This window comes from Salvia splendens, chromosome 20 (genome assembly GCF_004379255.2).
Source record: "Salvia splendens isolate huo1 chromosome 20, SspV2, whole genome shotgun sequence".
NCBI classification, from domain to species: Eukaryota; Viridiplantae; Streptophyta; class Magnoliopsida; order Lamiales; family Lamiaceae; genus Salvia; species Salvia splendens.
In genome coordinates this window covers 9,168,893-9,181,157 of record NC_056051.1, presented here as the reverse complement: position 1 = coordinate 9,181,157, position 12,265 = coordinate 9,168,893, and the positions used below count along the sequence as shown (strand labels likewise).

The 12,265-nt window shown below is 39.7% G+C and overlaps 2 protein-coding genes across 3 annotated transcripts; one reads left to right on the top strand and one right to left on the bottom strand.

Moving 5' to 3' along the window:
* Positions 1–6,705: 6,705 nt before the first annotated feature.
* LOC121781819 (ferric reduction oxidase 8, mitochondrial-like) lies at positions 6,706–9,863 on the top strand. 2 transcript variants are annotated; one of them, XM_042179519.1, is made up of 8 exons: positions 6,708–7,194; positions 7,274–7,367; positions 7,462–7,650; positions 7,716–7,953; positions 8,034–8,361; positions 8,441–8,705; positions 8,786–9,447; positions 9,540–9,863. In XM_042179519.1, the coding sequence occupies exons 1-8, from the start codon at positions 7,041–7,043 to the stop codon at positions 9,716–9,718; spliced, it is 2,109 nt and encodes a 702-aa protein (XP_042035453.1). In that variant the 5' UTR covers positions 6,708–7,040; the 3' UTR covers positions 9,719–9,863. The 2 variants fall into 2 exon arrangements, with proteins under 2 accessions (XP_042035454.1, XP_042035453.1); XM_042179520.1 differs by lacking the exon at positions 7,462–7,650 and having other exon boundaries at positions 6,706–7,194.
* LOC121781820 (L-type lectin-domain containing receptor kinase S.1-like) lies at positions 9,176–12,044 on the bottom strand. Its single transcript, XM_042179521.1, has 2 exons — positions 9,966–12,044; positions 9,176–9,308 (listed from the first exon to the last, which is right to left on the bottom strand). The coding sequence occupies exon 1, from the start codon at positions 11,954–11,956 to the stop codon at positions 9,968–9,970; it is 1,989 nt and encodes a 662-aa protein (XP_042035455.1). The 5' UTR covers positions 11,957–12,044; the 3' UTR covers positions 9,176–9,308; positions 9,966–9,967.
* Between the last annotated feature and the right edge of the window lie 221 nt (positions 12,045–12,265).

Below are 12,265 nucleotides of genomic sequence, written 5' to 3'. Positions count from 1 at the left end.
CATGTGTTGTTTGATTACGAAGCATGTTCTTGGTGTTTCTGTTTATATTTTATGCATGATGAACTCAAGAACTATCGAATCAAAGAATTTGAATTTTTCGATCGTTCGAGACGTGCGATCCGCCAGCGCTCGCGCCGAGACGGATCGCACCACGCGCCGCCGACCGAGAGCAAACTCTAGGCGGCACCCGCACCAAGGTCAACGCATGGTGGATGGCGCGGTGCGGCGGTTCGACCGAGAACACACCAAGACACCGAGACGCCGAGCCCCAACCCTAGGTGGAAGGTCCCGCCCGTCAGCCCCAGACCAGGTCGAGAGCGACACACCCCATGACGCGACGCTGGCTGAGCCAGCTGGAGCGGCGGATCGAGCCTGGCCGAGACGGGTCATCGCGGCTGGATACAAAACATGGGCTACTATGTTTGGTAACATAACTACCAAACACACAGATAAACCCAGATTACTCTCTTATCTAGGCGAAACATAGCTACCAAACGGCCCCTGAGTTGTGTCCTCATTTAAACCACTAATATTTTTCAGGAATCGAATATCAGTGAAGATTTTGGTTGACGTGGGTTAATTGTTCCAAAGTTAAGAGTTTATTATTATTAAAGAATACATCATAGAGGTTGGGGCGTGACATATAATATATTTATAAAATAAATTATCTATCTAAATGTAATATATCCATTTGGAATATCATGTTGCACTGAATATTATCCATGTCTAAGCCAATCGAAAATGATGAAATAGCTTCCAACCCATTTCAGGAACAAAGATAGAAAACTTCTCTAAATCTTGTCAGTTTAATCTCAATCTAATATTGATGTACTTCTGTCCGATCCGCCAAACATATAGTATAAAATATATGCATCGAATAGAAAGATCGATGTGCATGATCGCTAGTTAGCTACATCGAAATCGGACAAAAGCACAACAAATGAAAAGAAACACAATCACACATTACCAACCAAACTAACTAACACAATGTCAATTATGAATTTCTAAAAAATCTTACGCATTATTACACAGGGCGAGATAGAGATAGAATTCAGAGAAAACAATAATGTAGTTTTCATCACTATTTCCCTTTATTTTTTAGCAACCATAATTGAAAAGATGGGTTCTTTTACATTTTCTTGAAATATTAGAGTCCACAAAAATCTTACTAACTCAACGTCAATAATATAAGAATCTTTTGGCTTCTTCTTTTGATAGTAGCCACTCATGTACATTTTCATTACTATTTCACTTTATTTTTCAGCAACCATAATTGGAAAGATGGCTTCTTTTACATTTTCTTGAATCATGAGTCCACTAAGAATGATACGTTTCGACCTTTGCCACTAGAATAAGCTTATTAAATAAGTAAAGTAATGTAATGTAATGTAATAAGATATTAGGGTCAACAGTATATACTTTTTCATACCATGCTCGTGTCTCACACTTGACTTTGATTAGATTGTAACCAATCGAATTATCAGGGAAAATTTTACTAATTATCTCTTAACAATATGGATCGAATATTTTTGTGTATGACTTTGACTTCGATTAGATTGTAACCCATCTAAATTTTTACATGAAAATGTTACTGAACTACTATCTATTTACAATGTCATTATCATTATATCACTTATAAAATTCTACCATAAATTATTTTTAGTTTGAGCAATTTAAATTAGCCGTGCGGTTCATGCCTACCGCTTTTGCTAATGATGTTTACGGTTGAGATAAAAAATAGTATAGTACAAAATTCTAATCTAAATGTGTCAAAAACTAGACAAAGTATAAATTCGTGAACAATTATTTTGATGTCCAAATATACATATTTATAGTGTGGAGATACACATGCACAAACCGAACCGGCCCGGCGGTTAACCGCCGGTTCGGGCCCGCCGGTTCATGAACCGGAACCGGAACCGGAACCGGCGGTTTGAACCGTCCGGAGGGTTGCCGGTTAACACGGGCCGGTTCAGGGTCGGCGAATTGTGAACCGTGAACCGGCGGTTCAAAACCGGCGGTTCGGGGTTTGAACCGCCGGTTCAACCGAATTTTAAAAAAAAATTATTTATAAAAATTGATTTTTATATTTAAAATCAATTTTTACAAACAAGTGAATACAAGAAATTCGTAATAGCCCATCAAATATATATGGGCTATTACGAATTTATTGTATTCATTTGTTTGTAAAAATTGATTTTAAATATAAAAATTAATTTTTATAAATAAAAAATATTTTTTTTTAATTTCGGTTGAACCGCCGGTTCATGAACCGGAACCGGCGGTTCAGGCAAAAAACCGGCGGTTTTGAACCGCCTGGTGAACCGGCGGTTTTTTGAACCGGAACCGGAACCGCCGGGAGGTAGGCGGGCCGGTTCAGGTTCAAGCATTTCCTGAACCGTGAACCGCCGGTTCATGAACCGGAACCGGCGGTTCGTGACCCTTGTGCATGCCTATGTGGAGAGGCTAAGATATGATAGGACTTGAATAATAGAAGGTAGTATATCTTAAATAGGAAAAAAGTAGGGATTCGCGTCAACCCCAACCGATCCTGCTTCGTGATGACCGGCTGACATTGCACTGCTTGGTGCAGTCTTCGTGAACCAGTCATAACTATCTCTCCCAACTCTGATTGAGCCTTGCGAGATACCTACACGAAACTCTTTCAAAAATGAATGCAATAGTGATCTTAAAAGTTTGATTGAAAATAATCATTTTTTATATTATTGTATCTTTCAAAGAAAAAATACAAATTTAAGATAAAATATACATTTGGTGATGTGACGTAGATCCTATCGATATTTTGATTTTTGATATAGTATAATTTATAGAATCATGCACCCTCCGTCTACGAATAGGAGTTCCGTTTTTTCATTTTAGTCTGTCCGTTAATAGGAGTCCCGGTTCACTTTGATTATAAATGGTAATATGGTCTCACAATCCACTAACTCATTCCATTCAAATTTCATTTAAAACTTATTATATACAAGTGAGATCCATATCCCACTTACTTTTTTCCACTCATTTTTCTTAACATTTCTTAAAACCCGTGCCGTCAAGAAATGAGACTCCTAATGGCAGACGGGGGAGTATTAATTATAGATATTTTAATAATGTTTACTATAAAAAAGTTTTATGTATATAATAAGCATTTATTACTAAAAATTATCCTAATTATTGGATATAGTGATTGATTATTAGCTAATAAAAAGTATCACACTTTTCTATTTCAGCTCATCCAAAACCACTTACACTTTCTATTTTAATTAAGAATTAAGATATTTAATTAATATTATATTATAGTTAATTAAGTGTTCTCTTATTGAGTGATTTCCCATTAGAGCATTCACATCCGTGCTCTTGCCAACGAGCACGGATGTGGGCCCGGACCCACTTTTTCTGTCTGCTCTTAGACAAGAGCACAACACCCACATCCGTGCTCTTCCGTAAGGACGAGCATAAGGGTCCCACCATTCCATTATTCAATTTAAATAAAAACATTTTCACAAAATTAAAATACATTAAAAATACCCGGAATAATATAACAAAATACATTAAAAATTAAAAATTACATAATTAAAATTCTAAAAAATAAAAATTACATAATTAAAATCATAAAAAATAAAAAATTCATAAATAAACTCCTAATCAATAAAAAAATACATAATTCAACTCCTAAAATCAAAAAAACCACTACTCGTGGCCGAATTTCGCCCAAATGTGTTTGATTAGGTCTTCTTGTAGCTCAACGTGGGTTCGGGTATCGCGCATTGTGTGTCTTGTTTCGATCCTCTCACCCACCGTCGTATGCACACCTCGGCGTGGGGGAGACCTCGCGCTTGAGCTTCCGGCTTCATCCTTGTCATAAAAGCTAGCCGCCCTCGGTCCTTCGTCGGCTAGAATCATGTTGTGTAAGATAATACACGTGAAAAATGGATGATGAATGTGTGTATTTATAGATGCTTTTGGGGGGAAAAATAAAAAAATTACAGAAAACGGGCAAAAAAACGGCCATTTTTATGGGATTGTGTTTTTTTTTTGGTATTATTTTCGATTTTTTTAAAAAAAATAAAAAAATGATTTTCCAACGGATATGTCGTTGGCCAATCAGAACTCACCACGTCGCCTGCTCGCTGGCACGGACGTGCTCGATGCATCGAACAACGGCGGACAGCGTCTCTGTGTCGCTGGCACGGACGGGCGGACGCGTCCCTGCTCGCCGATGTGGATGCTCTTAGACTTAAAATACTATTTTAATTCACTAAAAAATCAGTCTCAAATTTATGACTTAAAATGATTCATGCAAGTAACATGGGACGAAGGGAGTACTAAATGGTAGTCTTGCCTAATAGGATATTTAGTTGTAGACCTATAGTTAATAATTGGTGAACTAAACAAAAACTTAAGAATATTAATTGACTTAGTGTGGGGTAATCAATATACTTAACATAACCACCCAATATCAAAATTAATTATACATACTCCTATATGATAGCTGGAGATTAATCAAAGAAGAAATTTGCATAAAGTAGTTCACTCCAAAAGGTAGGGGTGAGTATTCGAGTTTCGGTTCGATTTTTTGCCCAAATCGAACCGAACCCGAAAAACTGAATTTAGGCTAAAATTGAAATCGAACCGAATCGAAAAACCGAAAACCGAATCTAAAAAACTGAACTAAACCGAAAAAACCGAAATTATACAAAAATCCAAAAATCCAAAAATCCAAAAAATCGAAAAACCAAAAAATAGGAAAAAAAAAATAACCATACAAACCACAAAGTAATGCCAATGATTCCAACATCTCACACACAATATTCCCGAAAGCTATACAAGGTACGAACTCACACACAATTTAAAAGAATCTAAAATTAAATACTTAAATTGCTTCTTAAACAAATAGTACTAAAGAATCTAAAATTAAATACTTAAATTGCTTCTTAAACAAATACTGTAATAATGCAAAATTATACTCCACACAATAAAGGTAGAGAGAGGCAATACATCACATAATTGTGCAATTGAAGGTTTGGGTAGAGTTTTATCTGGAGCTGGAGCCGTGAAGACGAAGAGGCGTGAAGCTGTGGAGGGGCGACGACGTGAAGCGTGAGGACTGAGGGGCAACGGGCTGAGCTCTCTCTCTGACGGCTTGGTGAATCAGTGATGAGAGGCGCCGGAAATTTTGGGTTTGAGAGAAGGATGAGAAGAGGAAAATCGTAGGAAAACACAAGTCACGACATGTTTTAGTTTTTAGGGTTTTATTTTTAAGTTTATTTAAATAATAGTGTATATATACATATATATTGGGGAGCGTTATTCTCCTATTCATCCCTTAGATCCTTTATTCTCCTTAATATGGGCCGTTAGATATCATTCATCAACGGTCCAGATGATCTGCATTATTACACTATAATGGTGCATTATTAGTCGGTGTGCATTATTCAACTGAAAATCTGCATTATTACACTATAATGGTGCATTATTAGTCGGTGTGCATTATTTAACTGAAAATCTGCATTATTAAATGACACGTGACACCAATCTAACCGTCGGATGACAAAATCGTGGGGCTGAGATTAAAAAGAACAAAGAACAGAATCATATATATATATATATATATATATATGATTTTGATATATGCAAAACTAGATTTAAATACAGAAACGCAGAACAATATCATACGTAAGACACTTTTAGGTCATAATTAGTTAATTTTTAGGTCATGCTTTGTAAGCATGACCTAAAATGATCTTAGCATGACATTAAACCTAAATATTATAATATGACCTAAAGTTGCTTAATTATGACCTTCCGTGTTTTTGGTTAATTATTGACCATTAGATCATCTAATCCTATGGCCAAGATTTGGGCTGCATTTTTAGATTTAAATGCATTTTTATTTTGATCATCTCCCTATATATATATATATATATATATATATATATATATATATATATATATATATATATAGTATTAAAATATAATTCGGTTTTTCGGGTTTTTTTTCGTCCGAACCGAACCGAAAAACCAAAATTTTCAAAATTCTAAAACCGAACAAACCGAACCGAATTTTCAATTTTCAGTTTAGATCGGTTCGGATATTCGGTTTTCGGGTTTGTTGCTCACCCCTACCAAAAGGCACAAGCAAGGCAACGAACGAAGATGGACAAAAAGATTAGCACAAACAGACCATCCCCTTCTTGCATGTGAAACAAAAGCTTTTCAACCTCTTTCTTCTCTCTATTCACATGGAATATCTTAAAAGATTTAAAGTCATCATCAACAATCTTTTAGGCAACTTCCATCCTCAATTATCTACGATCCCACTACTCGAAGAATCATATGTAACACATATTCAACAAGTACTAGCTAATAGATTAAATATCACTACAAAAAATGAATTTTATCACCAGTTGCTCTTGAAAATATATCGGGGCAGTTGATTAAATGATTGTGTTACCCCTCGTATCGTGTTTTCTAAATCTGAAAGTTTGGAATCAAAACCCAAATTCATCCATTTTTGATCTAATGGATGAGATATGATCTCCAATTATATTTAGAATTTAATAGTATATTTCCAGTAGATGTGCACGTATGTAGAAGAAGGTGTTTGTTTGTCAAAATCTTCCTACAGGAAAAGAGATTAGTGGGTAGGTTGGACCATTTCCACTACAAGAATGTTGGACCAATGATCTCAAAATTGAGAGGTCTTTTGTATACATCTATTGATCCATATATGCATATCAAACTTCATAAAATGAAATAATATCGACATGCTTACGTCATGGTGTGAAACGGAACAGTGTGTTTCTAGTCGCCATGATCCATTATCTACAGTCTTTGAGTCCAAATTGGCATAATGTTTGAGATGAAACTAAGGGAAATTATCACAAATATCCAATCACATATATGGTGCTGTCTCCATTGTGCAGCAATGCCTATCTCTCTCTTGAAATGGTGGTGGGGATTCTAGCAACTAGCATTTCTCACACAAGAACTATATAAGGTTGATTCCAAGCCTCCGGTTCTTGAAAAACTGAAAAATGACTAGGTTGTCTCTTGTAATACTCAAGCTGCTGCTGATATTCATATTTGCCGGTTGGGTGTCGCTATGGGTTCTCAAGCCAACTGAGTTCTGGACGAGGAAATGGAAGGGCGTGGAGGCGAAAGCATCAACCACCGCGTTTGGCTATAACGGTACGTTTACTACTATTTTTTCACGGTGTTTCTGTACAGTTAGAGCCTAAGTATGTTTTTGTATGATCAAATTCCACAGGTCTTGATTTTATTGTCTTTACATTTCCTCTAATCGTTCTGTCTATAATCGGGTTCATCTACTTGGAACTGAGACGAGGCGAACCAAGAAACAGGTAGATAGAACTCCCTCAACTCACCAGCAACATTCAACCTTTCATACTTTAATCATATTACTACATCTGCATATGTTGTGACAATTTGATACAGACTAGGAAGCAAAACTCCACTCACTGCTCTCTCTAGTCCACTTTTAGTGAATCGATACATAGGTATTTTATCGGGAGCACAGATTCTAACCTCGGCTCTGTTCATCATGCTCATTGTCTGGACTTTCTACGTTCGTATCTCTAATGACCTTATGAAGATGACGCCACTCAAATCGTTCAAACTTAGCCCGTAAGCATTCATTTTTTCTCAAAATAAACAAGCTGTCTTGTAAAATCATCGGTACCTGGTTTCAGATGGCAATATAAGCTCTTCAGAATGGCGACGCGCTGTGGCTTGTTATCAGAAGCCTGCCTTGCTCTGCTGCTTCTTCCCGTGCTTCGAGGAATGTCCATATTCCGGTTTCTTGGTATCCAATTCGAGGCTTCGATCAAGTACCATGTCTGGCTTGGTTCTGCAATGATACTCTTCGCCACTTTACATGGCGGAGGCACCCTCTTTGTCTGGGGAATCAAGCACAGAATCCAAGATGAGGTAATTAACGAAAACAAACATTGTTCAAACTTTTTTTCACATTGCATACTACAGTTGACAGTTATAAATCGATCAAACAGATGTGGAAGTGGCAGAAAAAAGGGCGTATATACCTTGCTGGAGAAATTGCTCTCACAACGGCTTTTGTTATGGCTCTAACAGCACTTCCACAAATTAGAAGAAAATGGTTTCAAGTTTTTTACTACACTCATCACCTCTATGTAGTCTTCATTCTATTCTTCCTCTTCCACGGTGGAGACCGCCACTTCTACACAGTGTTCCCCGGAGTCTTCCTCTTTGCCCTGGATAAGCTCCTCCGTGTAGTGCAGTCAAGGCCAGAGACGTGCATTCTCTCTGCTCGAGTGTTTCCCTGCAAAGCAATAGAACTCACATTGCCAAAGGATCCTAGTTAGCCATCATCACTTCACCTTCATCATTTTTTAAATTTCAAGAAACTACTTATAAAATCCATACCTGATTGCTGCAGGGTTGAAATATGCACCAACCAGTGTCGTCTTCCTCAATATACCGAGCATTTCCAAGCTGCAATGGCATCCGTTCAGCATAACCTCTAGCTCAAGCGTAGATGAGCACAGCATCTCAGTTATCGTAAAGAGCGAGGGGCGATGGACTAGTTCCCTCCACAGCAAGATAACTCATGCTGAAGAACAAGATTCAGAAGCAGATCAAAGGGGATGCATCCCAGTTGCAGTCGAAGGTCCATACGGACCTGCAACCATGGAGTTGTTAAGGTAAAATGCAATCAAGGATCAACTTAGCATAGGATTAAATTGCTAATTCTCAAATTCATCTCCATATTTATGATATTCAGGTACAATAACTTACTTTTGGTTGCTGGAGGGATTGGGGTGACACCGTTTCTCAGCATCCTTCGCGAATTAAGCTGCAGCTCGAGCAGCGGCAGAAATGCATATCCAGATAGAATAAATCTCATATACACTATAAAGAAGTCACAAGATGTATGCTTACTGGATCCAATACTCCCACTGCTGCTAGATATCAAACAATTTCACACAAAACTCAATGTATTCGTCACTAGGGAAAACCAAATTGGCACGACACTAAGAGACGTGCTCAACGACATTCCTGAAGCACAAACAATGAATTTTAGCACTGCAGGCACCACTTATGCAGTACATGGACCTGAAAGATTAGCATGGATGGCTGCTGTCATAGCCCTTTCTTCAGTCATGTTTCTCATCTCCCTTGTTGTTTTCAACCATTTTGTTATAACACCGGCAGCAGTTCAGAAGAATCCCCCATCACAAACTGATCTCCTCCTTGTTTGCTCCTTTGCCATAGCAATCATATTCGCGGCTATAATGGCCATCGCCCTACGGTGGAACAGGGTAACGAACAAGCTACTGTTATTCTCCGATAAGCAAACCAAAGCTATGAAACAGAGCTCACTTGAAGCTAGTAGAGATCTTGATGAACATGATATTCATTTCGGAGGAAGACCAATCTTTCAAGGTAACACACTAATTTATCTATTTCACAACAGATATTAATGGAACATCGTAATCCTACATCACACACGGCCTAACTCATTCATGATTTAACAGATTTAATCTCAAGTTTTGCTAGAGAAACTGGTGGATCGGATATAGGAGTTTTCGTCTGTGGCCCTCAAGGGATGAAAGAATCTATTGCCTTAGCTTGCAGACAACCCCGGGTCTCACAGAGGAATGCTAAGGGAAAGAGGGCAAACTTCAGATTTCACTCACTCAGTTTTACACTTTAGTTTGCACAATAACTGCAAAAATTAATTTGACGCCATGTATTGTAACACATAGTCTATAATAACTAATAAGAGTGCAATAAGATAGTCTATAAGGAAATGTAAGCACTTTGTTCATAAATGGAAAAATCCTATCTATATGATACAACACCCAATGGCAAGAACCGCATATATTCAAGTCACACTCCAAAAACCACAACAAACTATATATACATATCAAATAACAAGATACACAAAATAAAAAACAGACCTTCACACCACATCTTGGGCCAGGAACCCTTTTTCTTGCTCATTTCCATCTTCATCTCTATCAATGATGCTCTGCACGGGAGTCAATCCCGACAGCATATCCCTTGGCTCCATTTCCACGTGTTCGCCCAACAAAATCGCTGTCACCTCCTTCATAGTAGGCCTCCGGTTAGGATCAGGGTGGCAACACGACAACCCCAGCTTCAACACAGCCTCCATCTCCCCCACCTCGTACTCCCCTTCAATCCTCCCGTCTGCCACCTCCAAGATCCTCCCTTCTACATATTTATTTCTCACCCAATCTATCAACACCTCCTCATCCTCATTCTCCACCCTCGTCTCAATAGGCTTCCGCCCACACGCTACCTCCAAGACCACAATACCAAAGCTATAAACATCACTAGCTGCAGTCGGGGAAGCCAATGTCACCACCTCGGGCGCCAAGTACCCCAATGTCCCCACAACCCGAGTTGTGCTAGGCACCTGACCATGAGTGTACAGTTTCGCTAATCCAAAATCGCCTAGCCTCCCACGCAGATCATTGTCGAGCAACACGTTGCTCGACTTAATGTCTCTGTGAACCACCACCTGATCCCAGCCATGATGAAGGTAGCTTAACCCTTCGGCAACATCTGCAAGAACCCTCTTCCTCCCCTCCCAACTCAGCAACTTCTTCGGCTTGTCAAAGATCCAATTGTTGAGGCTTCCATTAGGCATGAAGTCATACACAAGCATTAGCTCATTCCCCTTTTTACACCACCCTTTCAATTGCACTAGATTCTTGTGCTGCAGCCTCCCGATGCTCGATATCTCGGCCATGAACTCCCTAAACCCCTGCTTCGAGTCATGGTTCACACACTTCACCGCCATCTCTGTGTTGTCTCCACCCAATGTAGCTTTGTAAACCTTCCCAAAACCACCCGATCCGAGGAGTTCCTGGCTCGAAAACTGCTTCGTAGCCATGCTGAGCTCCTCGTAAGAATACTTATGGGGCCAATACTCCATCTCCCAATCCTCAATTTCATCATCTTCTTCCAAATTTCCCCTCTTTTTCCACCAAATCCAAGAAACCAATAATGCTGCAGCCACCACCGCCGCCACACACCCCACCGCGATCCCGGCAACTCCCCCTTTAGACAGCGAAGATCCCCCCAAGTTAACTGGGCGGAAAACCGGTAAACTGGTGGTATTGATATCCCTAGCAATTCCTTCGTCACTAAAACTCCAAGCTAAGAGCCTCTGCACCTCAACCCACTCCGTTTTCGAAGCTGAAAATCCAACAAACATCTCCGGTGCGATGTAGTCCGAAACCGCGGAGCTCTTGTAATTGAGCAAAACCCTAGCCGGGCGGGGAATTCCAGCGGGAGCAATTGTGACATTGATTTCATTTCCCGGTCCATCGAATTCAATCCAAGCGTGAATATTCTGCCCATTTCTCATATCAACTTCCACAAATTGGGAGGCGGAATCGTAATACCCAGCCAATTGCGTAGTCTCGGACAAAACGCTGTTCAAATCAACGCCGACGTGGTTCCCGTTGTCCTCGTTGAACTCCGTGTTCCGGCCGGTGTCGAATTCGACGGCGAGGAGCGGGGCGACTGTGCGGGGAGGCGAGGAGAAGAGGCCGAAGTACTGGCCGTTGACGACGCGGGGAGGGGTGGTGGTGTTGGAGAGGACGAAGGCGAGGCCGAAGCCGGGGCTGTCGGGGATTTGGGGCAAAATAGAGAAGACGAATTGGGTGGAAAATGAGGTGGTGAGGTTAGTGGAATTGAGAGGGCGAAAGGGGATGGTGAAAGGGAGGAAGGCGCGGCCAATTGAGTAGTCCTCGGAGTCGTTGGTGAAGCGGATGACGGGAGGGTCGATGCGGGCGTGGTTTATGAAGGTGAAGTTGGTGGCGGCGGCGGCAGGGAAGGAGTTGAAGATGAAGTCGAGGCATGACGAAGGAGGCACCAATACTGCAAGGAGAAGGAGAAGCACTGCAGGTGCAGCCATTTTTTTTGCTTTCAAATCTATTTTTCTCTTTTCAAAAATCAAACTACCAGGCTAGCATATTCTTATTGATATGGCAAAACAAAAATTTATTGTATTATTTGTATATTTGAAAACTACACAGCACCAGTTGTAAAGGCGATTGTTTTTACAGCTAATCAGATAACGTTTACCAATTTAATTAGATATTAGTGCTACTCAAACTCTAGCCATTAATGAATCTGAAAGTATTTGAATATGTGTAATAGTATTTTTTGTAAGTCTATGTGAACAGAAGTCGCATATTTTCTTAGTTTCACATTTTCAGGCTTG